This window comes from Scyliorhinus torazame, chromosome 17, assembly GCF_047496885.1.
Source record: "Scyliorhinus torazame isolate Kashiwa2021f chromosome 17, sScyTor2.1, whole genome shotgun sequence".
Classification (NCBI taxonomy): domain Eukaryota; kingdom Metazoa; phylum Chordata; class Chondrichthyes; order Carcharhiniformes; family Scyliorhinidae; genus Scyliorhinus; species Scyliorhinus torazame.
The window spans coordinates 58346286-58372643 of NC_092723.1; the positions used below are offsets into that span (position 1 = coordinate 58346286).

Genomic DNA, 26358 nt, shown 5'->3' on the forward strand with positions numbered 1-26358 from the left:
CCAACCTGAAGCTCCAATTATGATCTTGTTAAAGATGTCCTGGTCAAAATCTTTTCATTTTGCAAACTGGAAGCTGCAACCATTGCTGTATGCCAGTGTGATTCGAACACTTTTTCATGGCATCCACACTGGCAGACCTTCGCCACACATGCAATATTCGCTTACCTTTTGATGCGAAAGGGGATGCTTGGTCCTCGCTTGAATCATGTTCACAGGAGGAGAGGGCTATGTCAGGTTCCTTTATACTGTTCACATCTTTGTTAAAGACAAATCCACATGTAGATCGTCGTGAAGGGCAATAGCAACAAAATGAATGTTTTACTCTGGATTGGATATTCCTGGGAGATGCTACACCAGAATGCTGACAGCCTCATGGGCTTTTGGTGTGTTTTTAATGTGGTATTACCAGTCAGCTAAAGCAGCTTAGTCTTTTAATTTGGATTCAGCTCTGAGTCTGGGTTCTCCAACTCAAAAGGAATTTTAAACCCATGGCTACTCTTTGAAACCACAGTGCATTAGCCCTGATTAAAGCACTTCCCTCCAGTCAATTTCATCTTCTGGCTTCTAAAAGCTCCCAGGCTCTACAAATCAAAATCCTTTGTTTAAAAACATGACCACTGCAGTCAAACACACCGGCTTTCAACCCTTAAAAAGCCGATGTTCAGAATCCAATATTCTTAAACTCGAACCTGAGTTAACTTGAATACAGTTCTACTGTGACTCATGACCCATTTAGCATTTGATCAGTCCACTATAAGATCTCCTTTTAATCTGTCCCTCCCTGCTATTTAGCATGCTGCCATACCATGTACATGGTGGCGCAGTGGTTACCACTGCTGCCTCACGGTGCTGAGGACCCGGGTTCAATCCCAGCCCCGAGTCACTGTCCGTGTGGAGTTTACACATTCTCCCTGTGCCTGCATGGGTCCCACCCCACAACCCAAAAAGATGTGCTGGGTAGCTGGATGGCCATGCTAAATTGCCCCTTAATTGGGGGGAAAATAGATTACCATCTATATGGGGAGACAAGACTTTGTCGTCTTACTAGACTGTGCAGTTCTCACTACTAACGTGCCAATTGGGGGGGGGGGAGGGAGGAGAGGGGGCGCATGAAAAATCCTGCCCATTTTAGGTACATCATCACCTCCTGGTGGTTCTCTTGCCATGCAAACCACCTAGTCCTGTTGCATATCCTTAAGTATATTTTATGTCCTTGCTTCATTATCAGTTGGGCTATCAGAAGTGTTAATGCCTTGTGTAATCAAAAGCTAAAACCATGGAAATGAAGTCCATTCTAAGAACATCCAATGCCACATCCACCCAACAATAAAACATTGGGTTCACAACATTAGTGAGCCCTGCCTCATAGATGAGACATAACCAAGGATTGAATTATTTGTAAGATTGGGAGATGTGGTTCAATCCTCAATATAGTTTTGTCGCACTTTATGGTATGACACACTATGTACTTTGAAAGTTGTAATGTTCCCGCCAGTTCATGCCAGACCTGGACTTTCAGCTTTTCCCCCTACATGGGAGCTATTTCATATAGTTTTGGTTCTTGAAAAATCAGCGATTCTAAAATGAATTGAGGAATAATTCCCCATGCCATATGCGCAAAACCAGTCTGATCAATTATATCAGAAGAGATTTCTGGGTGTCTTTTCTTGCCTGGTTAATATATTGTGGAATAGGATTCATTACCAAGTGCAGAAGGCATTATGAACTGCAACATCAAGAACATAATTCACTCCTGTTTTGCCTTTTTTCCTGGATGGATACTGAGGTTGGTCAAAGACGGGATTTTTTTTTTCCCCCACACTAAAGGAGCAGACAGTAGTTCAAACATTTTGTCTTCTATGTGTAACCTAAAGATAAGAATATCTTTGCCTAATCCTAGGCAAAAAATTGCTTTGTGTTTCGCGTGCACTTGAATATCAATGTAAGCATAGCTCAGGTTTAAGATGAGTGAAACTTAATTATCATACTCTTGTGGGTTGTCTGGGTGGAGTGGGACAATTGCACGGTAGTTATAATTTATTTTCTTGCTCCTAGGCAAATTTGCCATCCAGCCTGACAAGAAATCACCACCAGAAACCAAATATGCCAAAAAGCTTGGTATGATTGCAGGTGGATCTGGTATGTACTTTGTTGAAAATTTACAACTTTGCTTTGCTTGCCAATTTAATATGGTTCTGTTGAGTGACTGTATTGCGCTTGTGATATTCTTACTAGTTTGTAAGTATACAATAGATTGGAAATGGTTTTAACCCTTCTCTTACTGTATCAGAAAGGGGCTTCATGAAGCTCCCATTTTTCCATGTGTAAAAAATAGATGGTGAGCATGAGGTGAGTGCTAATATAGAACAGTACATGCCCTTCGGCCCACTGTTATACCGACCATCTATCCTAATCTAAGATCAACCTCACCCACACCCCTTCAATTTACTGCTATCCATGTGCCTGTCCAAGAGTCGCTTAAAATGGCCCTAATGACTCTGACGCCTCCACCTCCACAGGCAGTACATTCCATGCACCCACCACTCTGTGGAAAGAACCTACCTCTGACATCTCCCCTAAACCTTCCTCTAATCCAATCACCTTAAAATATATCCCTCGTGACAGCCATTTCCACCCTGGGAAAAGTCTCTGCCTATCCACTCTATCCATTCCTCTCATCACCTTGTACACTTCTATCAAGTCACCTCTCTTCCTTTGTTCCAGTGAGAAAAGCCCTAGCTCCCTCAACCTTTCTTCATAAGTCATGCCCTCCAGTCCAGGCAGCTTCCTGGTAAATCTCCTCTGCACCCTCTCCAAGGCATCCACATCCTTCCTATAATGAGGCGACCACAACTGGACACACTATTCCAAGTGTGGTCTAACCAGGGTTTTAACCTTGCGGCTCTTAACCTCATTCCCCTTGTTAATGAAAGCCAACACGCCATATGCCTTCTTAACAACCCTTTCAACCTGGGTGGCAACTTTGAGGGATCTATGTACGTGGACCCCAAGATCCATCTGTTCCTCCACACTTCCAAGAATCCTGCCTTTAACCCTGTTTTCAGCATTCAAATTTGACCTTCCAAAATGAATCACTTCACACTTATCTAGGTTGAACTCCCATCTGCCACGTCTCTGCATCCTGTCAATGTCCTGTTGTAACCTACAACAGCCCTCGACACTATCTACAACTCCGCCAACCTTTGTGTCATCGGCAAACTTACTAACCCACCCTTCCACTTCCTCATCCAAGTTATTTATAAAAACCACAAAGAGCAGAGGTCCCAGAACAGATCCCTGTGGGACACCACTGGTCACCATACTTTCCATCCACTACCACTCGCTGTCTTCTTTCGGCCAGCCAATTCTGTATCCAGACAGCCAAATTTCCCTGTATCCCATGCCCCCTAACTTTCTGAATGAGCTTACCATGGGGAATCTTATCAAATGCCTTGCTGAAATCCATATACACCACATCCACTGCCTGACCTTCATCAATGTGTCTCGTCACATCCTCAAAGAATTCAAATGAGGATTGTGAGGCATGCCCTGCCCCTCACAAAGCCATGCTGACTATCTTTAATCAAACTGTTTTTCTAAATAATCATAAATCCTATTTCGCGGGCTTCTTTCCAGTATTTTGCTCACCACAGACCCAAGACTGACTAGTCTGTAATTCCCAAGAATTTCCCTATTGCCTTTCCTGAACATGGGAACAACATTTGCCTCCTTCCAATCATCCGGTACTACTCCAGTAGAGAGTAAGGATGCAAAGATAATCACCAACGCGCACCAATCTCTTCCCTTGCCTCCTGTAGTAACCTTGGGTGTATCCTATCTGGCCCAGGGGACATATCTGTCCTGATGCTTTTCCAAATTTCCAGCACATCCTCTTTCTTAATATCAACCTCTTTGAGCCTATTAAGCTGGTTCACGTTGTCCTCACGCGCAACAAGGTCCCTCTCTAGTGAATACTGAAGCAAAATATTCATTTAGGGCCTCCTCTACCTCCTCAGACTCTCGACACAAGTTCCTCCACTATCCCTGATCAGCCCTGCTCCCACTCTGATCACCCTCTTACTTCTCACAACTGTAGAATGCCTTGGGGGTTTTCCCTCGTCCTTCCACCAGGGCTATTTCATTGCTCCTTCTAGCTTTCCTAAGTCCATTTGTGAGTTCTTTCTTGGCTACCTTGTAACCCTCTAGAGCCATGCCAGATCCTCCTTCCTCACCCTTTCATGTGGTGGGTGCAAACACATCCTATAACCATCTGCACTTGGTTTGGTTTTCCTTCCATGTCAGGAACTTTGAAACCAGTACCTTCTACACGGCTATCTCATCTGACCTATAATTGAACCTGGAATCCTTACCACATGGCTTGGCATGCCTTCCACAGGGCATTTAAAGACTGAGCCATGCATGGCTTTCCATAGAAATACAATTGCACACGAGGAAGATAGAAGGAATTAAGACTTTTTTTATTTTCCTTTTTTGATAAGTTGGGGAAATAGAATATTTTACGTGGGATTCAAACTGACAGAACATGGAATGTTGGCTTCGCTGGGGCACCAGATTGAGTAAAATCACTAGGTCATTCAACCACATTAAACTTTATTTGTTTGGATGCCCTTTACTCATTTGCTGCATTCTTCTATAGGTATTACACCAATGCTGCAATTAATTAATGCCGTCATGAAGGATCATGAAGACCCAACTATGTGCTATTTACTTTTCGCCAATCAAGTGAGTGAACTAAAATGTTTGTTGAGCCAATCAAAATGCGACCAATTAGTTAAAGCTATTGTAATGGTGTCTAAAAGCAAAAACTTGTATAGCACCTTTCACAACCTCAGGATATCCCACTCTGCGGACATGGAAATGTGGCAGCAATTTTGTGCACAATAAGATCCCAGAAATGACCATCAGGTAAAATAATTTATCTTGATGTTGGTTTGAGGCCCTGCTTTTCTGCAGACCGTTGCAGTACAGTCTTTTAACATCTATCCAAGAGGGCAGTCATGGCTTTGGTTTAATGTCTCCGAACAATAACCAGCCGTCCTACTGCTTATATAGTTGGTGTGCAGGTGCAACAGGTGATTAAGAAGGCTAATCGAGTTGTGTCTTTCATTGCTAGAGGGATGGAGTTCATGACTAGTGAGGTTATGCTGCAATTGTATAAGGTGTTGGTGAGGCCGCATCTGGAGTATTGTGTTCAGTTTTGGTCTCCTTACCTGAGAAAGGACATATTGGCACTGGAGGGAGTGCAGAGGAGATTCACTAGGTTGATCCCAGAGTTGAGGGGATTAGATTATGACGAGAGGTTGAGTAGACTGGGACTGTACTCATTGGAGTTTAGAAGGATGCGGGGGGGATCTTATTGAGACATATAAAATTATGAAGGGAATAGATAGGATAGATGCGGGCAGGTTGTTTCCACTGGTCGGGGAAAACAGAACTAGGGGGCATAGCCTCAAAATAAGGGGAGGTAGATTTAGGACGGAGTGTAGGAGGAACTTCTTCACCCAAAGGTGAAGGCAAGCAGCACCAATAGAGAAAGAAACAGTTGATGTTTCTGGCCCTTGAATGCTGATGATTTCCAGAATTTATTTTATTTAAGAAGGCATTAACTGGGCTGGGTGTGATGGTGTGATGTAGGAAGGTTGGGGGAGTGGAGAATTTTTTTGCGAACAAAATTGTATTTTTGAAATTTACAACTGCAGCCATGTCACGGTTATTGTATGTATTCTAGACTACCACCTTGAACCAACATTTGCTTTGGGTGAATAAACTAGAAAAGTCCCTTTGCTTGCATCTCCTTGATAAGTCAACAGCAATGCAGTACTATGGATATTTTGTGAAACTTGTATTAAGTCCTAAGCCAAATCAAACTGGCTAGTTAGTCATTCGACAGTAACTTGCATTTATATGCCCTCTTTTTCGAAAAGTAAAACACGCAAAGTGCATTATAGGAGCATAATTAAAAATAATTGATACCAAGCCAAAGACATTGGGGCAGTTGACCAAAAACTTAGACTTGAGGTTTTATCACCTCTTTAAAAGGGAAATTCAAGCTTCAGACTACTCCAGGCACAGCTGCCAGTAATGGAAGCAAGGAAGTTGGGAATGTTCAAAAGAGACGGGGATTGGAGGATTGCTGTTGTTGGAGGGTTGAATAGCTTTGCAGGGGAGGGGAAGGAGGGGGTCAACACAATAGAATTTAAACAAGAATTTTTAATTTGAAGCGCTTGTAGAGCAGGAGTCATTGCCGGTCACTGGGTGATGGAACTTGGTGGTGCATTAGGAAATGCAATTTAAGTTGTGGAGAATTAAAAGTGCTCATTTCATTAGTCTTGGATTTAACTCTAGTTGTGGGCATACACTGGTTGCTGCAGTATTTCATACATCAGAATATAGTGGGGTAAACTAAAACATTTTTTCAATATTTTATTTTGTCTCAGACTGAAAAGGACATTCTGCTTCGTGATGACTTGGAGGAAATTCAAGCTCGGCATGCTGATCGCTTTAGGCTGTGGTACACTGTGGATAAGGCTCCTGAAGGTAGATCCTAAAGCTTTTGTTTAATACAGCTCAATAAAGCAAATTGCAATGAATTCCTTTTGGCATTCGCCAGTGGGAGAGTTTTAATGTTCTTGATTCAAATAATCGTTACAGTTCTTAATTTGTTGTTCAGTACAGGTATACAAACTTTTTCTTTCGGCTAATAGTTTCAACACCCCTTCCACCTTGGAGGTTGCCTATATCTGTGTACTTTGAGTGATAAGCAAATGCTAATGAAACAAAAAAAAAAACAATAATTAAATACACTTTCCCTGCTCCAAAACTGCTAATTGGAACTGGTGTGAAGTTAATTTGATTAAACTTCCAAGTGTGGGGGGGGGGTTAGGGTTAGAAAAAGGCTACACAAGAGATCAAACACAGCAGATCTTTATAATTTGTGTAGATTAATTAATATCTAGTAATGAGGATGGTGCTCAAATTTTCATATGCATGGGTTAATTGTTAGTTACTGTTGACCAGGTTCCTAACAAAACCCTTTTGAGTAACTTTCCTCCCTGTTCTGAGACTTTAAAGTTGATCTTCAATTATGTTGTTGAGCTTCATTTATAAAGCTCATGTATCTCTATCAAGTTTATTCTTCCTGTGAGTGAATTAACACACTGCTTATTCGTCCCATGCCATCCTCTATTTTAAATTTGAACTACTTTGGCAATTCATTTGTGTGAACCCAGCCAGCAAATATCAGCAAGCTGGTCATCCACAGGCACACTAGTAGCTGGGCACTAACCTTCCCTTGGTTACATCCAGTCACCTTTTGCTTCCCAAACCCCAGGAGCCGTGGGGGTCAAAATGCCCTGGTTGAGGTCAACTAATTTAAAAACTGGGATTAAATCGGAATTATGGAAGAATCGATTGAATGGGAAACTAGATTTAGCACTAAATACTTGGGGTTGATTTAGAATAAATAATTTGAGAGATTCATTGCAAGCTGTGATGCACTCCTGTAGATAACTATTAAAGCAAAGTTGATCGCAACATTTTGAAAAGAGAAAATAAAGGAAATGAAATGGGATTAGAATACTATCACAGACCCAAGTGGGCTGCGTGGCATCATGTGCTGAAATTTCAACGAAATCTGATCTCTTCTGGTATGGCTCATATTGGCACCCCATTCATATTTTGTAATTGGTATAATTAAGATTATTCAGAAGAATAGATATTTGTTCTAAAACCACCTAGCCCAAACTTGAGGATTCATTGCACATTTCCTCAACAAGGACTAAGTGTCAGCCAGTGTAACATTAATTTGAATCAGTTCAATTTCAGTTCTCCCTTTTTCTACTTTGTCTATTTTCCTATTTGAAATCTATCCTGGAACCTAGCTTTTATTTATTTGTATTCATTGGGGATGTGCGCATTGCTGATGAGGCCACCAGTATTGCCCATCCCTAATTGCCAATGAGAAGAATGATGATTTAATAACTCCATCCGCTTGGCCTTGCATTTTAAATGGAGCTTACTCCCCTAATGCTTCAAACACATGCCTAAAGAACATTAGCTCTTGAGAGGCACTAAAGTTTTGTTTTTTTGTTTGGAACTATCCAAATGAATCTGTAATTTGATGCAAAATTATTTTTCTATTTAGGCTGGGATTACAGTGAAGGCTTTTTGAATTCTGACATGATGAAAGAGCACTTGCCTGCACCTGGTGATGACGTCTTGATTCTCATGTGTGGCCCACCTCCCATGATTCAGTTTGCATGCAACCCCAACTTGGACAAACTTGGCTATGTGCAAGGAATGCGCTTTGTTTACTAAGTTGAGATTCCTTTGTTTGGGTTTGAGGGAGGGAACTGGGGAAATGATGCGCAAACTAAATGGAAATATTTGCACTTCGATGGTGTTCGCCTTACTGATACTGTATGCAAGTTACATTTAACTATGTTCTCCATATCAAGTGTGTATCTATACATAAATGCATGTATAATGTACTGTCAGTTAATCTGTTTGAAAAGCATAAAATTGAGAGCTTCAGATTCGGTATGCATATCACAAATGTATGGATTTAAACTTTGGTCTCTTTCTACTGCAAACATTTTGGATGTCAAGTTCCTTTTTAGACTTTGGCATATTTCAGAAAGGCAAACAAAAGGGACAGCAGTGTTATGTTGGTGGATGTGCTGCGATGCGATCTTCATTTTATTTTTATTTGTACTACACACTGGCGCTGAAGAATGTGCAAGTCTGTAATCTTTACATGAAACCAGAACCATCGGTGACCAGTGATTCTGCATCATGCAATGCATTAACTTTTCACCTTTAGGCATTTATCGTCTGCATTCAAAGGGTGTGGGGCTAGGCAGTGTAAGAATGAGCACACTGATTTCTCATGTTTCCCAAGATTTAAAGGACAAAGTTTCCCCTGGCACAACCAGTCTGATTTTGTACAGCACTACCCATAACTGGTAATCTTGCTCAAAAGACCAGTTGGGTGGTGATTTAGACAGCTTCAATCAGCGGCCCTTTAATGCTTGTAAGTCTGTTAGGACATGTTGTTGGAATTTATCATAAGATGCAAGTTTACCAAAGTTATTAACATGCCAGCTGAATCTAGTTCAGTAGCAGCAATAGTCTGAATACGTGGAATGATTCTGTTCAGACTTGGCACAACATCTTGCTGTAATATTTTTTTAGTGCCTGTGCAAGTGATAATTTGCCTTGTCTGTTTGATTTTGGTCTTGTTTTCCCATATTTCCTGGTGATTGCTTGTCATTCTAAATGAAGTACTTGTGCCTTAAGTAACCGTTTTAGATTATTTTCTTGATTTTTACTTTGTGGACATCTTAAAGGCTTTCTATCAAAATCTATTCCTGCATGTTTTATTTGATCTAGTTTACAGTAGCTGTAATGAATGCTTATTTAAGATATCTTGTATCTGCAATTCCAAACTGAGTTTGACTTTCTTGGATCGGAGAACTCCAGTCGTTCTGTTGGAGAAACAATGCCACATACTGAGGAGAAAATCCTTGCCTCAAATTGCACTTAGTGACGGTAAGGTGTACCAGATAAAAACAAATCTGTTGCTTCAATCATTAGTTGAAGTATAATGGGCTTCTTTTTTAAAAAGATTTGTCCTGAAGATTCTTTTGGTAAATTTGGATGATCACGTTTCTGAAATACTAATGTATGGCACAAATAAAATCCTTTTTGTGTATTGTATTGACTTGATTTTTTTTTTAAAAAAGTGTTATATTAGTGTCACAAGTAGGCTTGCATTAGCACTGCAATGAAGTTACTGTGAAAAGCCCCTAGTCGCCACACTACAGCACCTGTTCGGGTACACTGAGGGAGAATTTGATGTCCAATTCACCTAACAAGAACGTCTTTCAGGACTTGGGAGGAAACCGGAGTGCCCGGAGGAAACCCGTGCAGACTCCGCACAGACAGTGACCCAAACTGGGAGTTGAACCCAGGTCTCTCTCAACAACCGTGCTAACCACTGTGCTAACATTGCTATTAAAGAATTTGATTCTGTTTAAAATATTTTGAGCACTTTTCTTTTTCAATTCTGTTGAGGCATGTTGTAGAGGTGCAATTCCGTATGCCTTCACTCCTGCTATCTTTAGGGATTTATAGACTTGTACACAAAGGAAGGCCCCTTTGTTCCTCAAGGGGGATAAATAATTGAAAGCTCATTGGAGTCAGTTATGGTAGCAAGATGGTAAATGTCCTTGAGTTGAGGGGATTAGATTATGACGAGAGGTTGAGTAGACTGGGACTGTACTCATTGGAGTTTAGAAGGATGCGGGGGGGATCTTATTGAGACATATAAAATTATGAAGGGAATAGATAGGATAGATGCGGGCAGGTTGTTTCCACTGGTTGGGGAAAGCAGAACTAGGGGGCATAGCCTCAAAATAAAGGAGGTAGATTTAGGAGGGAGTGTAGGAGGAACTTCTTCACCCAAAGGGTTGTGAATCTCTGGAATTCCTTGCCCAGTGAAGCAGTTGAGGCTCCTTCTTTAAACGTGTTTAAGAAAAAGATAGATGCCTTTCTAAAGAATAAAGGGATTCGGGGATATGGTGTACGGGCCGGAGAGTGGAGCTGAGTCCACAAAAATCAGCCATGATCTCATTAAATGGCGGAGCAGGCTCGAGGTGCCAGATGGCCTACTCCTGTTCCTAGTTCTTATGTTCTTGTGTCCTATTCGACTTCAGACAGTTGCAAAGGAAAGGGCCGGAATTTGTGGCTGAGGAACAGAAAGCTTAGATGTTCCCAATATTCAAGTTATTGCTCACACCGTCAAACGAGCCACACCAACAACTTGAAGATGGTGGCTAAATGTCAACCGTACACATTATTGATGTTGTGTTTACAATTGATGTCATCAAGGGGAAATATGGTGACTAGAAATAGGAAAGGTCCTTGGGAGACATGAGGCAATGGAGAGGAGAGAGATGAGATGTGATTTACAGATTATTCTCTGGCTATGACTGGATGGATAAGAGTCAAACCAAGAAGCATAGTCATAGCATGGCAGCACAAGAGGAAAATATTGTGGATGCTGAAAGTCTGCATTAACGTCTGGAAAGAAACAACCTGGGCTGTTTTGATACTGTGCTAGGAGCGGAAACCTGATTCTATGGTTTCAAACGTGGAGTTCTGAGAAAGATGAACATTGATTTGAGAGGTAACGTGTTCAAGGACTTTGGAGAAGAATGGATGTTGTCCACAATATCTGTTCAAATTGGTGTCCCTTATATTTGTGGGAACAGAAATGAGGGCTGTGCCAGGCTGAGAGTAATGGTTTTAAAGGGCATCAAAGGTAGGGGGGGGGGGTGCTTGAGCAGATAAGTAGTTGTAAAAATTGATTGGGAAGTAGGGGCAAAGGCTTGGTAGTTGATGTTGAAGTGGCAAATGAATGAATTTTTCCCAGTAGTTGACGTAGTAAGAGGTAGCGTTGGGAGGGGAAAGGTGTGTAGAGAGCGATGGGATATCTTGTAATGAAGCAAGATCTGTCAGAGACCAATAAAGGCTAGATTGAAGAAACTCCACATCACTGGGAGGACAAAAGGTTGACATCTGAGGACTTAATAAATTTATTAAGGGGTACACACCAACACAGGTAAGTGCGGGTCATGACCCGCTGGTGGTCGTGGATGGTTGTCGGGAGAGTCACAGAGCGATCGGTCGTGCCAGTTCCGCAGTGGTCCCGGTCGCAGGAGAAGCATCCAACAACCGCTACCGACTTTTACAAAAGAGCAGATCACGTGCCCTGCATGCACACTTGACGTCAAGCGCTATTCTGGTATGTGCTTTTGACACCAAATCACGGACCAGTGTTGCTTACATTTTACAGCTGCTGGTGAAAATGAATGCTTCAGCCAGAGACTCCAATAGGCAGTTTACCTATTGGATAGGATCTCCTAGAGAGCTGCTCAGGAGAATCCAGGCAGGACCGCAGTGCTAGATCCCAGCTCTGGATCACTGTCATTGTGGAGTTTGCACATTCTCCCTGTGTCTGCGTGGGTTTCGCCCCCACAACCCAAAAGATATGGAGGGTAGGTGGATTAGCCACGCTAAATTGCTCCTGAATTGGAAAAAATGAATTGGGCACTCTAAATTTATATTAAAAGAAAGTTAATTTGAAGCTATACTGTGTATCAACTGTATTTATAATGCGACTCGATGGGCTGAATGGCCTCCTTCTGCACTGTAAATTCTATGAACTTCCTATTTTGGAGAAGAGGCAATTGATGTGGAGAAGTATTGGATTTGTTTTTACTTCAATGTTGGTGAGGTGGCCCGGTGGTTCGATCCTGGCCCCGGGTCACTGTCCATATGGAGTTTGCATGTAAGTTCATAAGATATAGGAGCAGAATTAGGCAATCCGGCCCATCGAGTCTGTTCCACCAAATGGCGGATATTGCTACCTACAATGTTACAGACCAAGAGCTGGATTGCGAAATCAGCCAGAGTATCTCCTCCCTAGAACCATGACCTAGTAGTAGGCAATTTAGACTTCCGAGCCTAAACACCCTCAATGTGATCATGGTTGATCCCATCCTGGCCTCAACTCTACCGTCCTGCCTGTTCTCCATAACTATTCAACCCATTACTAATTCTGTCTAACTCCTCAAACTTACTCACTGTCCCTGCATCTACCGCACTCTGGGGTAGTGAATTCCACAGATTCACAGCCCTTTGGGAGAAGTAGTTTTTCCTCAAATCGGTTTTAAATTTGCTACCTCTTGTACTAAGATTATGACCTCTCGTTTTAAAATGGCCCACAAGAAGAAGCATCAGCTCCATGTCTACTTTATACATACCCTTTAGCATCTTGTATACCTCCATTAGATCTCCCCTCATTCTCCTAAACTCTAGAGAGTATAGGCCTAAACTGTTCGATCTCTCGTATGACAAAGCCCTCATCCTGGAATCAATCTAGTGAACCTCCTCTGAACTGCCTCTAATGCCACTACATCTTTCCTCAAATAAGGGGACCAGAACTGAGAACAATATTCCACTTGCGATCTTACCAATGCCACATTCTCCCCAGACAACCCAAAGATGTGCATGGTAGTTGGATTGGCCACACTAAATTGCCCTTAATTGGGGGGGGGGGGGGGGGGGGGGAATTGGGTACTCTAAATTTATGTTTTAAAAGTAAATCTATGTGGGTTTGGACATGGATATTGTTGGATGATCCTGTTCATTTCCAGCCCAGGGTTTTAATCCAAAGCTGCTTAATCTAGATATCACTTACTTGGTGATGACCGCATTTGTTGGCATTGCCCCGATCGATCCCTTATCCATAGAAATACTGAGCCCTTGTATGAAATTCTCTTTTAGTTGCTGATATTACATCTAGATAACTCTTATGAAGGTAGTAAGCCTCTTGGGCATGTTTTATGATTGATTGCTTCCTAGTGGTGCTCAACCTGTGATGAGATTTCTTTGTTTATGGTTAATACTGATCTATCTTGTTGTGTAGATGGATATTTAGTCAGTGCATTAGACCTGTACTTTGTGTCAAATCTAGCAATGCTACCCTTTATTCCAGCCTCTTTTTTTGTCTCTAGGTTGCCAATGGGTACAGAAGTATAATGGAGAATATGCTGACACAGTGGAGATAGGAGACCATTTCTAAACAATAACAGTTAGAAAAAGTGTGCACTCAATTGAAAATGAAGGAACATGATCATATGAAGCACAAATAAGAAAGGTTGCACATGTAATTTTGCATTGGTCAGGACTCTGCCACATGATAGGTCACTACAATGATAGCTGAACTTTTAAGACCCAAAGTCCATCTAGCAAGTCGATTCGCACAGCTTAATGTCATGCAATATTGACATGTTGTTTAGTATGATGTACAAAAAGGATACCGTTTGTATCAAAATTGCTCACAATAGATGTTTGGACCTATTGGTCAGACAAGGCATGAATTAGAGTTGTACATTCAGTAGTCAAACTCGGGTGTCGAAAATTACTTTTGGTTTAGGTATTCCATAGAAGTACATTCATATGTCCAATATACAATTAGAGAGATTGACTTTTTGGGGGTTGGGCTGAATTGGAGGAATTGATGATGATGATCTGAATTTACTGACTTCCGTGTCTGATAGTTATTTTAAATTACAATACTGGTTTTCTGTAGTGGCCACTGTGGGGAAAACAGGTTAAGTAAATTTATATGGGCAGTCTGTGGTCTATGACATGGGATCTGTTTGATACCAGAATTCTAAACAATTGAAACAAATAAGATCATCTATCTGCAAATAAGAAAAAAAAAAATCTAAACCTTAAAATTTAGACAGAAGTGTGGTAGATATTAAATACGTTATTATTGTGGGAGGGTAGGTGTGGACTGGGACGTGGGAAGACGCCTTGCAGAAGATTAATGCATCCTCATCTAGTTTTAGGGTAAAAGGCCCACATGGCTGTTGTGAGGATAAGCTGGTTCTTTGCAATGGTGGAGAATAGGTGTGATATTGTGCCGGGAGACCCACGAATCACTTCCACATGTGTTGGGCATATTCAAAGCTGAGGAGGTTCTGACAGGGGTTTTCGGATGTTGTGTCCGAGATTCTGGAGGTGGAGGTGGGGGTGGCCCTGGCCCTGAGACCAGAGGTGGCGATATTCGATTTTGTCAGAAGATCCGGCAGTCCAGGTGGGGAGAGAGGCTGATGCCGGAGACGGATTTTGTTATGTTGGTGGGACTCGGAGCCCCCGAAAGCAGGGATATGGGTCAAGTTTGCTTTGCAGGGGTTGAAGGTGGGTTTCACCCGGAGGAGGAAACTGTTCATTGATTTCCTCAAGGTGGATGTGGTGGTGGGGTGGGGAGAAAGAAAGAGAGAGATTTGGGGGGGGTTTGTGCTTTCTATTCATGTTGAGGTATAGGCCTTCTGATATTTTCATGCCATGCAATGTAACAGATTTTTTCCTTTCCCATGTGCAGGCGATTCTGTTCTCTTCCGGTCACACACTTTGGCTAGATTTTAGTTCAATTTTTAAAACTACTTCTCCCCCTCTATTCACATCACAATTGGTGGAAACACTCTGTAAATAGTGGTGGAGTGGAAAGGAAATTCCATTTCTTCTGGCTAGGGTTAGTCCTACCACGTGCTTCATTCTAAAGGCAATTTCTTCGTGCAGGTTATTTAGCACCTACTGCCACGCCTCTAGCAACTCTCTTAAAACAGGCCCTTGGGAGAGCTCAACCACATTTGAGTTTCCATGAATTATTTGCTGATCCTCCTCGCATTTTGGAAATGCGAAAAGGTACATCATTCAATTTCTTGTTTTGATCATGAACAATCCTTATCGTATTTATCATATGTCCTATTTTTCATGTATGAAATGATCTGCCTGGACTGTATTTCATTACCTCAGTACAGGTGACAATGATCTGCCTGGACTGTATTTCATTACCTCAGTACAGGTGACAATGATCTGCCTGGACTGTATTTCATTACCTCAGTACAGGTGACAAATCTAAATAGTCTTTATCAAAGTGATAAAGCCTTTGAGCTTCTCCCTGCATCTTTCCCCTTCTAATCTAGTGAATGAAGCAACATTTCCCACCTGATACTGCCCCCCCCCCCCCCAAAAAAAAATTATGAAGTCACAACACTGACCAGGTGATAGGACACGTTCTCAGTCTGACTGGCTGAATGCTGCATCGGCATTATGTGATGCCAACAACTGAAACAGAACTGGGTGTTGAAGGTGGATTTTTTAAAAGCTGTTAAGTAATCTGATTGCGATGTATGTCATGTGTTTAATCACATGTTCTGGCTTTATTGAGTTAGTTGATCATAGCTAAAACATTGGGCAGCAGTTAAACCCAGAAATGACAGAAAGATGCGAGAACTCCGATCGATTTCCACTCATGATCACTCCAGTAATTCTTGCCACAATTTAAAAAACACTGCAGCGTTGAATAGGCTGCAAATTCACACATGTCCCTATCCATTTGAGTGAAAGGGCAAAAGGCTATGGGATTGCTCTCCAACAATCTTCACGAGAGGAAATGGGGAAGATAAAAAAATAAAAAGTGGGGAATTCAGCTATTCAGGGGCGGCAGGAATAAAATGTAGAAAGATGTGGTCCAAGTTGGCAGTTGCATGATATATTTTACTCAGACTATATAACTCGGCAGATCAATTTTGAGTGAGCTCTGCACTGAATCCACCACAAATCCCGGGGTTGATTCCCAGATTAGATAAAGGACAGGGACGTGCATTTTGTGAGTTGAGTAGTCGGTGTGTGTTTGCAGTGCAGGCTCTCCTTGTACATTCTGCGCCTTTCCCGCCTCCCGAACTGAACCGCACCCCGGATTTCCCGCCAAGAGCACCGGAAACTGTGCGCGGGATTTCCCGCCAAACAACCTGAACGGAAGTGACTGGAAGATTCGAACTGGCCGCGGAAACTGAGGAAAAGAAACACCGGGTTCCAAACTGGTTGTAAACACTGCGCCTGGGCCGGGCCGGGTGAGTGACCCAGACCCGGGCGGGGGAGGAGGATTGGGCGCCTGCTGCATAGCCGAACGGGGAGAGTCTGTCATATCCATGGGGTGATTGCGGATCCCACTGACAAGAGTATCAGAGATAATAATCTATGCTGCAATGAATTTACTTTGAAAATCCCCTAGTCGCCACATTCCGGCGCCTGTTCGGGTTACACTGAGGGAGAATTCAGAATGTCCTATTCCCCTAACAAGCATGTTTTTCGGGACTTGTGGGAGGAAACCAGAGCATCCAGAGGAAACCCACGCAGACACTAAATTGGGTGCTCAAAATTTACTTAAAACTTTTTTAAAAATTTAGCAGATAGAGTGGCAGAGATGGAAGGAACGAGAGCGTCAGAGTTAGATAGTGATAGAGATCAATAGTGTTAGTGTCAGAGATTGATAGTGATGGGAGTGTCAGATCGCTAGTGATAGTGTCAGATCGATAGTGATGGAGTGTCAGATCGATAGTGATAGTGTCAGAGATCGATAGTGATAGTGTCAGAGATCGATAGTGATAGAGTATCAGAGATCGATAGTGATAGTGTCAGAGATCGATAGTGATAGTGTCAGAGATCGATAGTGATAAGAGTCCGAGATTGATAGTGATAGTGTCAGAGATCAATAGTGATGGAGTGTCAGAGATACTGTCAGAGATAGTGATAGTGTCAGAGATTGATAGTGATAGTGTCACAGATCGATAGTGATAGTGTCAGAGATAGATAGTGATGGAGTGTCAGAGGTAGATAGTGAAAGAAATAGATAGTGATAAGAGTGTCAGAGATAGAAAGTGACAGAGTGAGGAGATAGCTAGAGTGAGATAGTGTCCCAGATAGAGAGAGTGGCAGCAATAAATAGAGTGACAGCAAGTGTCAGATAGAGGTAGATATAAATGTAAATGTCATCACGAAACCATAGGTTGCTCTCTTCCCCCATTTGAGAGCTGACTGGTGGTGATTTAACCTTAGGGTCACCACACCTTCATGAATAACCACAGGCAATTGAAGCTGTTGGCATCCCTCCGCATCACAAACCAGCCATCCAGCCAACTGAACTACACCCATGGAAATTTGGAAGATGCGATTCATAGGAGGAAATTGCAAGAATTGTAGACAGTGAGAGCAAAACAGGATAGAAGAAAGAGTAATTAAAACAGCACATGGAAGAGGGAAATGTAACAGAATAAGAAGGGAGCATGCACAATTCCCATTTTACCTCTTACAGAGGAGAATCCAAAATAGCAGCTATGTGTAATAGGCAGAGCTGGGTGAAAGGAAGAACTGGGAGAGCAATAGCTTGCGAGGGAGACTTTTTTTTAAAAATGCTGCCATATATATGCAAGATAATTTTAAATGAGAACACTTTTTATTTGTGATTTCATAGGAATATGAAGGACTATAAAGAGCTGCTGAAACAGTTTGAGAAACCATTCCAAATCCTGCTTCATGCAATGACCACAGGTGTATCAGGAGCTACTACTGCATTTCATGTTCTGCATCGTATCCAATCGAAACAGCCTCTACATTGGAGAACCTTTACAGAGACGTTGTGTCAGCCTGAGCTTTCATTAGAAGGGAAGGAAGAGAAGCTTAGTCTGTAAGAACCTTTAATTGTGACCATGTCCCACAAATTTGAAATTTTTAGTGAAACTTAATCCACTTCACTTTTAAGTCAACGTGCCGTGCACAGGGGTTGAGTTTAAGCTTCACACATAAGACTTGACCTAATCCTGGCTTTTGTCAGCTATGGCTCAGTTGATTAACACTCTTGCCAATGCGTTAGAAAGTTGTGGGTTAAGAACCACTCCAGAACTTAAGTACAACAACCTAGGCTCTCACTCCAGGGCAGTACTGCATTGCCAATAGTGCCGTCTTTTGGAAAATACATTAAAACAGCCCTGTCTGCGGTCTCGGGCAGATGTAAAACATCCTATGGTATTTGAAGATCAGGGGAATTATCCCAATGTACTGGCCAATATTTATCCCTCAATCAACATCCCAGAAACACATTATCTGGTCATTCTCACAGTACTGTTTGTGAGAGTTTGCTGTAAACATTTTAAAAAAAATAAAAAAATTTAGAGTACCCAATTCATTTTTTCCAATTAAGGGTGTTGCTAACTTGCTGTTGTCTCTTAATTTGGCTCTGTTTAATTACGTTTGCTCAAGAGTCGCCAGGTATCCATCGATACCACCACAAGGTACAAAACCGAATACTGATCAAAGACTCGTTACACCAGTTAGTAAGTTCAAAAGCAATGCTCATTTATTTACACACAGTCAAATCTACTCGTGCATAAAACTCTACAACCTAAACTATCACTAAAAGCCTATACTTACTTTGGGTGCCCACTCAGTCAGAGGAACAATGGGTGTTGCTCGGTTCTGAGGCTGCTGGGTTGAGGTGTTTACAGGATAGCAACTAGGAGCGTCTATCTCGTAGCGTGCGTTGACTTGGAACTTACTTGGTGTGGCGTAGGTTTGGCAGGTCTCTCCTCGCTGAGAGCCAAGGCCAAGAGAGCCATTCTCTCTTGGGGCGTCCTTTTTATACCCCAAAAGGGCTTCGCGTGCTTTTGGGCAGGCCTTGAACTTGGCCCCAATTAATTGGGCCGTTTCCCAATCGTCCTTATCGATTTTCCTCCAATAGAGGGGTGGGTTTCCTGGTTGCGGGGCGTGTCCTAGGTGGCCGTTGGTTTACTTTGTTTTAGTCTCCTCTGGCGCCGGGGTGTCTGTCTTAGCATTGTTTACCTAAATGTTGCCTTTTTGTTTCCGGGGATGGCTCATTAGTATGTAGATGATTCTGCAGTATCGGTCTTGTCTGAGAGCTACAGCTCTAATCAACAGACAGACCTTGCACCTGCTTGCTTTTTCGGTATTGTCCAATTTTCCCTGCATTCTTTGCAAAGTGTCCATTTTGTAATCGGGACGTGGCCATCCCAGATGGCTACAAGGGGCAATTTAGCATGGCCAATCCACCTACCTTGCACATCTTTGGGTTGTGGGGGCAGAACCCACGCAAAGACGTGGAGAATGTGCAAACTCCACAAGGACCCAGAGCCAGGATCGAACCTAGGACCTTGGCGCCGTGAGGCAGCAGTGCGAACCGAGTTTGCTGTAAACATAATGGTTGCCGTGTTTCCTAATTACAAAAGTGACTCCACTTCAAAAGCGCTGTTTGATATCCAGTAGTCATGGAACTATAAATGCAAATCTTTTTAACACTTCAGTGTGGTACTGAGCATGTGCATGTTTAGTGTACTATCTTTAAGATCAAGCTTCTAGACCAAGGCTCTAGCTGTCCTCTAAGGTGGCACTGTTCAAAGAGCATGAGTCCTGATTAATATTGATCCCTCAACCAGCGCCATAATTACATTTACCTTTTTTTTAAATTTAGAGCACCCAATTATTTTTTTCCAATTAATGGGCAATTTAACATGGCCAATCCAACCAACCTCCACATCTTTGGGTTGTGGGGGTGAAACCCACGCAGACACGGGGAGAATATGCAAACTCCAAACAATGACCCAAGGCCGGGATCGAACCCGGGTCCTCAGCACCTTAGGCAGCAGTGCTAACCACTGTGCCGCCCAACATTTATCTCATTGCTGTGTTTGGGATCTTGCTGTGCACAAAATATCTGCCCGGTTTGCTTTGCACAATGACTACAGTTCAGAATTGTTTTCTCCTGAAGCACTTTGAGGTGCCCTGAAGATGTGATTTGCGAGTCTTTATTATTTTCAGTTCTTTTCTCCGTATCATTTGTCACCTGTTTGCCAAGAGGACAGGGCAGGTATTGACTTGCTCTTGGGCCTCTGCTGTTGACCCAACTGTGAGGAGATCCATAAAATGTACATTGTGACGGTCGTTCTCTCCTTGAGTTGGTAATGCCTTTCCTCCTGTCAGTAGTGTTTGTGACTTTCCATGTCCACTGGGAGCCTTTGCCTGTACTTGTACTTTGCCTGAGCCGACTTGGTGTCCATTGTATTTTATCTCATGGACTCAAATTTACTTTGATGTGACAACACTATAGAAATATAAATTGCTGTATCTGAAAAAAACCTGTCTTGCCATTTATAGCAAAGTTAGAGACTAGGAATCCAGCAGCAACTTAATTCATCGCCTGACTCCCCAAAGCATGCCCACCATCTAGAAGGCACAAGTCAGGAGCATCATGGAATACTCTCTAGGCTGCAGCTCCAACACAATCAAGAAGCTCAACACCATCCAGGACAAAGCCACACCTCATCCACTATCTCAAAGGTTCAATCCCTCCACTACCGGTGCATAGTGGCAGCAGTGTGTACCATCCACAAGATGCACTGCAGCAACTTGCCAAGCCTTGCAATTTGTGACCCCTGGAAGGATGGGATCAGCAGATGCATGGGAACACCATGACCTGCAGGTTCCCCTCCAAATCACGCACCATCCTGACTGGGAAATATATTGCCGTTCTTTCACTGTCACTGGGTCAAAATCCCAAACAGCACTGTGGGTGTACATGCACCATATGGACCGCAGTGGTTCAAGAATGTGGCTCACCAGCAACTTCTCAGGAAAATTAGTGGTGAGTAACAAATGTTGGCCCTGCCAATGATGTTCACATCTCACAAGAGAATAAAAGAAAACAAACCAGTTAACTGGATTACTGAAGCAAACTCTTTGGCCATAATACCCAAAGCCTTCATGGTTAATGGTGGGTGACGAGAAACCCAATGGCCAAATGAGTTTCAGAGTTCTGACTCACATTGGAGTACAGTTTCATTGTCGGTGGCCACCTTTGACTTTCCCCAATTGGTTCTTCATATTTGTGTTTGAATTTGAACAGAGAAGACCATCAAGCATACCAGCTGAGCCCAACCTACCCTTGGATATGACCTAGATGAATGTATGCCCTGCAGCGATCACAGTGGATTAGGATGAGTACCCTGGCAGATTCCCATTCCTTCCCCCCCGCACATGCACACCATCCCATCCCAAATCATGCCCTCAGCCTGGAGATGTTAAGAATCATTGTAAAATAAACACTGCTTCAGCAAGCTCAGCTGAGACCAGGACTGGAACCTGAGACTTAGTCTGTAAGGCTTAGTACCAGACAGGCAGTGCATTTACTTAAACCGTGGACCCGGTTAAAAAAGTATTTGATCTGGCCTGTATGGTGTTACACTGAACGGCTGCTCTTCCAGTCTTTTTCACATTCTGTGCACTTAAACTACATTGCAGTTTCCTAAATCACTCCTTCATACTTTGATGAAAATTGATGTGGATTTATAAAAGAAGGCCATCTTCATCAAAAACTCGATTGAGATTGTCTGTGGTTGTTTTGTGAAGGTCACGTACGGGCAGCCGATTGACCAGGTAATTTTCATTTCAACTCGAGTCCCAGAAATAAAAGGGCCTTCCTATCATCTCTGCTCATCTTATTTCAATGATATGCCATTCGAAGTATTAAAACACTCGCTGAACGATACATTATACATAGGGTAAGTGATTTGTTATCACTTATAACCTCTGGCATTTCCAGTGTTTCTGCCAAATTGTGTTACTCGGGCAGCAAGGCACACTGGGGTTATGTGTCAAAATAATAGCAGGGTTTGAGAGGGATTGTGGTAACAATGCTACAACTCGCATCTGAGCTCTAATGGTTTCGTTGTTTGCTCTCTTTTAGAAAGCCACTGTTTTATTTTTTACCAGTGATGGTCAGAAGAAATCTTTTATCATTTCTTCACCTGGGGAATACAGTTGTGCCTAAAGACTGCCTGCATCATCTCATCATACAACTGAGGCAAAACCCAGATGTTGATCTCTGGACACAGAAATTAATTGATGTTCTGGAGCAGGACGTGGAAGGAGGACTGTGTCATTTGGTGCCCCATTCTCGTACGGAGCATTCTGCGCAGCAATTGAAAGGTATCTGTCAAAAGTTAATGGGGGTTTCTGAAGAGCGGTCAGATTCTAGTAAAAGGTTCGGATGGTACCTCAGTCAACAACCAAAGAGCAATGGCAATGAATCCTTTGAAGAGACGGAAGACAAGTCAGTGTTAACAGAGAACCCTAAAAAACGGAAAACCTTCATGAAAGATGCATCTCCTTTGGATGATCATGAGCAAAATGCAACAAAGAAAATAAGATTGACACAGGACATTGTCTGCTCAGATTCCCTTGTTGGCACCGAGAAGCAAGGTCTCACCATAATGCCTGGGAGCTTGGAAAATGAGCAAGTAATCTGCCCAGAGGTGCAGAACAAGTTGGATACCATTGAAGTGGAACAGAAAACACCTCTCAACACAGAGAAAATTCTTGATTTACCAGAAAATGTCAAGGTACAAGTCACCTTTATCCACGTGTGTGTTCAACAGAAGCTGTTCGTTGCGCACCTAATTTGAATGATTTACTTCATCCAGTGTTGTGTGTGTTATCTCTCCGGTACCTGGTACAGTTGGATTTCTTAAAACCTGGTAAGAATATTTTGGAAATGCAATTTTGTCAGACGGACACACCAGGCTTGTGATTGGTTTGCATTCTGAGGATGAACCACTGTATCTATTATACAGTGCAATAGGAAGGAAGGGCAGGCACATAAGATGGGAGGGATTGGATTTGTTTATTGTCACGTGTACCGAGGTACAGTGAAAAGTATTTTCCTGCGAGCAACTCAAAACAGATCATTTAGTACATGAAAAGATAAAATACATAATAGGGCAACACAAGGTACACAATGTGCACTACATAGGCACCAAGGAAGAGAGGAGGGGTAAATCCAAACCTCCTAACCTTCCATCCAGCTCCTCAACCTTGAAGTTTCAGTTTAGTGCAATGATGGAACTCTCAACCAAACAAAGATTTTACATTCAAGACCCATTCCAGCACGTAAGCATATTTAGGCTGCTGAGGGAATGCTGCAAAATCAGAGGTGTCTTATAAATGAAATGTTTATGGTCCAACCTCCCGGTTTATGGGAATATAACAGATCCCATAATACTATTCAAAGAGGAGCAGGGCGTTCACAGTGTTCCAGCTCATATCCTTTAGCAGGCATTTTCTTTGGGGCACCCTGGGGACATGGAAGATGAAATGTTACTGTTTTTCTTAATTTTTGTCCTGCCTTGCTCTTGCATCTCATCATCTGGTCTCACTCCCTGTCCCTGCTCCTATCCCGCCCATCACTATTCTGCTTAACTATTTGTTTGTCTTGGCCCAAGCCTTTTCCGCCCTGAACAGAGCTACAGCTTAATCTTATTCATACCATGGCACAAATTGCTGGTATTCTTGGAGAATTCTCTTGTAGAACATAGAGTGCAGCAGGAGGCCATTTGGCCCATCGAGTATCCACCGACCCACTTTAAGTCCTCACTTTCACCCTATCCCTGCGAACCAATATCCCCTCCCAACCTTTTTGGTCACTAAGGGCAATTTAGCATGTCCAATCCACCTAACCTGCACGTCGTTCGGGACTTGTGGGAGGAAACTGGAGCACCCGGAGGAAGCCCACGCAGACACGGGGAGAACGTGCAGAACCCGCACATACAGTGGCCCAGCGGGGAATCGAACCTGGGACCCTGGCGCTGTGAAGCCACAATCTCTGGACGCTTCTGCATGCTTTAATCTGGGCAGTTTCCACGTTTGTGAGACCACGGTGCCTTACAGGCACTGCGTATTCGACCCAATGGACTGATGTAATCAGTGTAGATCAGCAACAACTCATAGACAGCGAGTTTGGAAGGTATAAGGAATCTTGAGAATTGAACATCTGTTTATTTGTTCCTTTTAGCAGACTTGATTTGGCCATCCCACTTTCAAGTCAGGTTGAATAGGATTTTCAAGACTTTCACCTCTGTCAGGAAGTAATTGCCTAACTTTATGTAAACGGGCATGTGCTCATACCTACCAATGTCTAATTACGTGTGTTACATTGAATCGCATTTAGCTGCATACGGTTTTCCTCACAGCACTCATTGAGAGGGTTGAGCATTTTCTGAACCTCATTGATTACACTAGCAGCCTAGACTCCCCGAATGTCATTCCATCCACTATTTCCTAAAAGAGACTATCATCAATTAGCATTTGGAAAGGAATTGGTCTTATCCCAGTGCCCTGAGGCTCAGCTGTTAATTGAACACTTTTGGATACACAGCCACGGTACCTGGCACACTCGGGGAAGTCAGCAATTCACTGGGCAAGAATCTCATTTACAAATGGTTGCTCTGGTAGTGCAGAACTTGAGTAAAAGGTAAGGTAAAGTTGCCATAGTCCCAGTTGTCCATAGGCTGCTTTCCTCTTTTTGTGGAGGAAGAGCTGACTGGGGGTGACTTAACCTGAGGATCACCACACCTCAGGCGAGGGACAAAGTTGGGAAGGCGGAGTCTTTACGAATAATCTCAGCCGGTTCGGGAATTAAACCCGCGCTGCTGGCCTCGCTCTGCATCACAACCCAGCTGTCGAGCCAAGTGAGTGAAGTATTGCTGGAAAAAAAAGAGACATGCCGTAGCTTTTCATTTGTACTCATCAGCACACTTTGTGAGAATACCAGTGTGAGGACGAAACAACAATTTACACTGTATGAGAAGAAAATGCTGATTGCTTGGCAAGTGGACCCTGATTGGTAGAGGCATTGGCATGGAAAAGGCACCAGTCTGTCAGTCGCCATTCATTGGTGCATTCCCTACCTCTCAGTCCACTTGCCAAGCAACCAGCATTCTCTTCTCATACAGTATAAATTGTTGTTTTCCCCTTATATTGGTATTCTCGCAAAGTGTTCTGATGAGTGCAAGACAAAAACTTTGACATTGTCTCTTTTTCAGCAATCTCATGCACGCTTAACTTTAGCCACAACACTATGATCTTTTTTTAAATTTAGAATATCAATTCTCTTTTTCCAATTAAGGGGCAATTTAGCATGGCCAAATCCACCTACCCTGCACATCTTTTTGGGTTGTGGGGTGACACGGGGAGAATGTGCAATATCCACATGGACAGTGACCCGGGATCGAACCCAGGGCCTTGGTGCTGTGTGGCGTCAGCGCTAATCACATCGCCATCGCGCCGCCCACAACTCTATGATCAACCCTTTTGACCGCCTTTGTTGTAATAATGGTTTCGGTTGTTCCCAGCTTATCGCCATTTTTACAAAACAAGCTTACGACATTAACCACTGTGGATCTTCCAGCCCAGCTACCATAGTAACCACTTAGCCATGAACTGCACCACAATCTTAGGGAAGTGGTCTGTCAAGACAATGGGACGTAATTTGGAACAACAATTGTTTGCTCCCATTGATGTGGAGCTATTCCCTTAGCGAAGGTCGCATTCAAGACATCACATAATAGAACACTAAACACAGAGCTGATGAGTCAGATAAGCTTGGCTGGAATTTTGTCCAGGATTAGCTGATTTACCAGGTTTAATTCCCAAGCGCACTCACAGAAGCCATCCCATGATTGGGTTACAGGAGGTTTTCTTATCAGTAAAATCAAAGAACAAAGAAATGTACAGCACAGGAACAGGCCCTTCGGCCCACCAAGTCTGTGCCGACCATGCTGCCCGTCTAAACTAAAATCTTCTGCACTTCCTGTGTCCGTATCCCTCTATTCCCATCCTATTTATGTATTTGTCAAGATGCCCCTTAAATGTCACTATCGTCCCTGCTTCCACCACCTCCTCCGGCAGCGAGTTCCAGGCACCCACTACCCTCTGTGTAAAAAAACTTGCCTCGTATATATCCTCTAAACCCTGTCCCTCGCACCTTAAACCTATGCCCCCTAGTAATTGACCCCTCTACCCTGGGAGAAGCCTCTGACTATCCACTCTGTCTATGCCTCTCATAATTATGTA

At 42.9% G+C, this 26358-nt stretch overlaps 2 protein-coding genes across 8 annotated transcripts in view; both read left to right on the forward strand.

Moving 5' to 3' along the window:
- Positions 1 to 9738, forward strand: part of LOC140393887 (NADH-cytochrome b5 reductase 3-like) — a 42366-nt gene extending 32628 nt beyond the window's left edge. Inside the window, exons 6-9 of the mRNA XM_072480467.1 lie at positions 2056 to 2139; positions 4658 to 4743; positions 6459 to 6558; positions 8165 to 9738. Of these exons, the coding sequence (XP_072336568.1) occupies positions 2056 to 2139; positions 4658 to 4743; positions 6459 to 6558; positions 8165 to 8337 (443 nt within the window). The 3' untranslated portion in view covers positions 8338 to 9738. The remainder of the gene's footprint in view (positions 1 to 2055; positions 2140 to 4657; positions 4744 to 6458; positions 6559 to 8164) is intronic.
- A 6603-nt stretch (positions 9739 to 16341) lies between these two features.
- fance (FA complementation group E) overlaps positions 16342 to 26358 on the forward strand; it is a 39455-nt gene continuing 29438 nt past the window's right edge. Inside the window, exons 1-3 of one of the 7 annotated variants that reach the window (XR_011935765.1) lie at positions 16342 to 16514; positions 17915 to 18127; positions 22196 to 22850. Coding sequence is in view for 6 of the 7 variants with exons in the window: in XM_072480472.1 (XP_072336573.1) it covers positions 17919 to 18127; positions 22196 to 22850 (864 nt within the window). In the remaining variant the exon portion in view is untranslated. Of the gene's footprint in view, positions 16515 to 16658; positions 16813 to 17914; positions 18128 to 22195; positions 22851 to 26358 lie in introns of those variants that run through there. The other 6 variants (XM_072480472.1, XM_072480471.1, XM_072480470.1 and 3 more) reach the window with 6 other exon arrangements.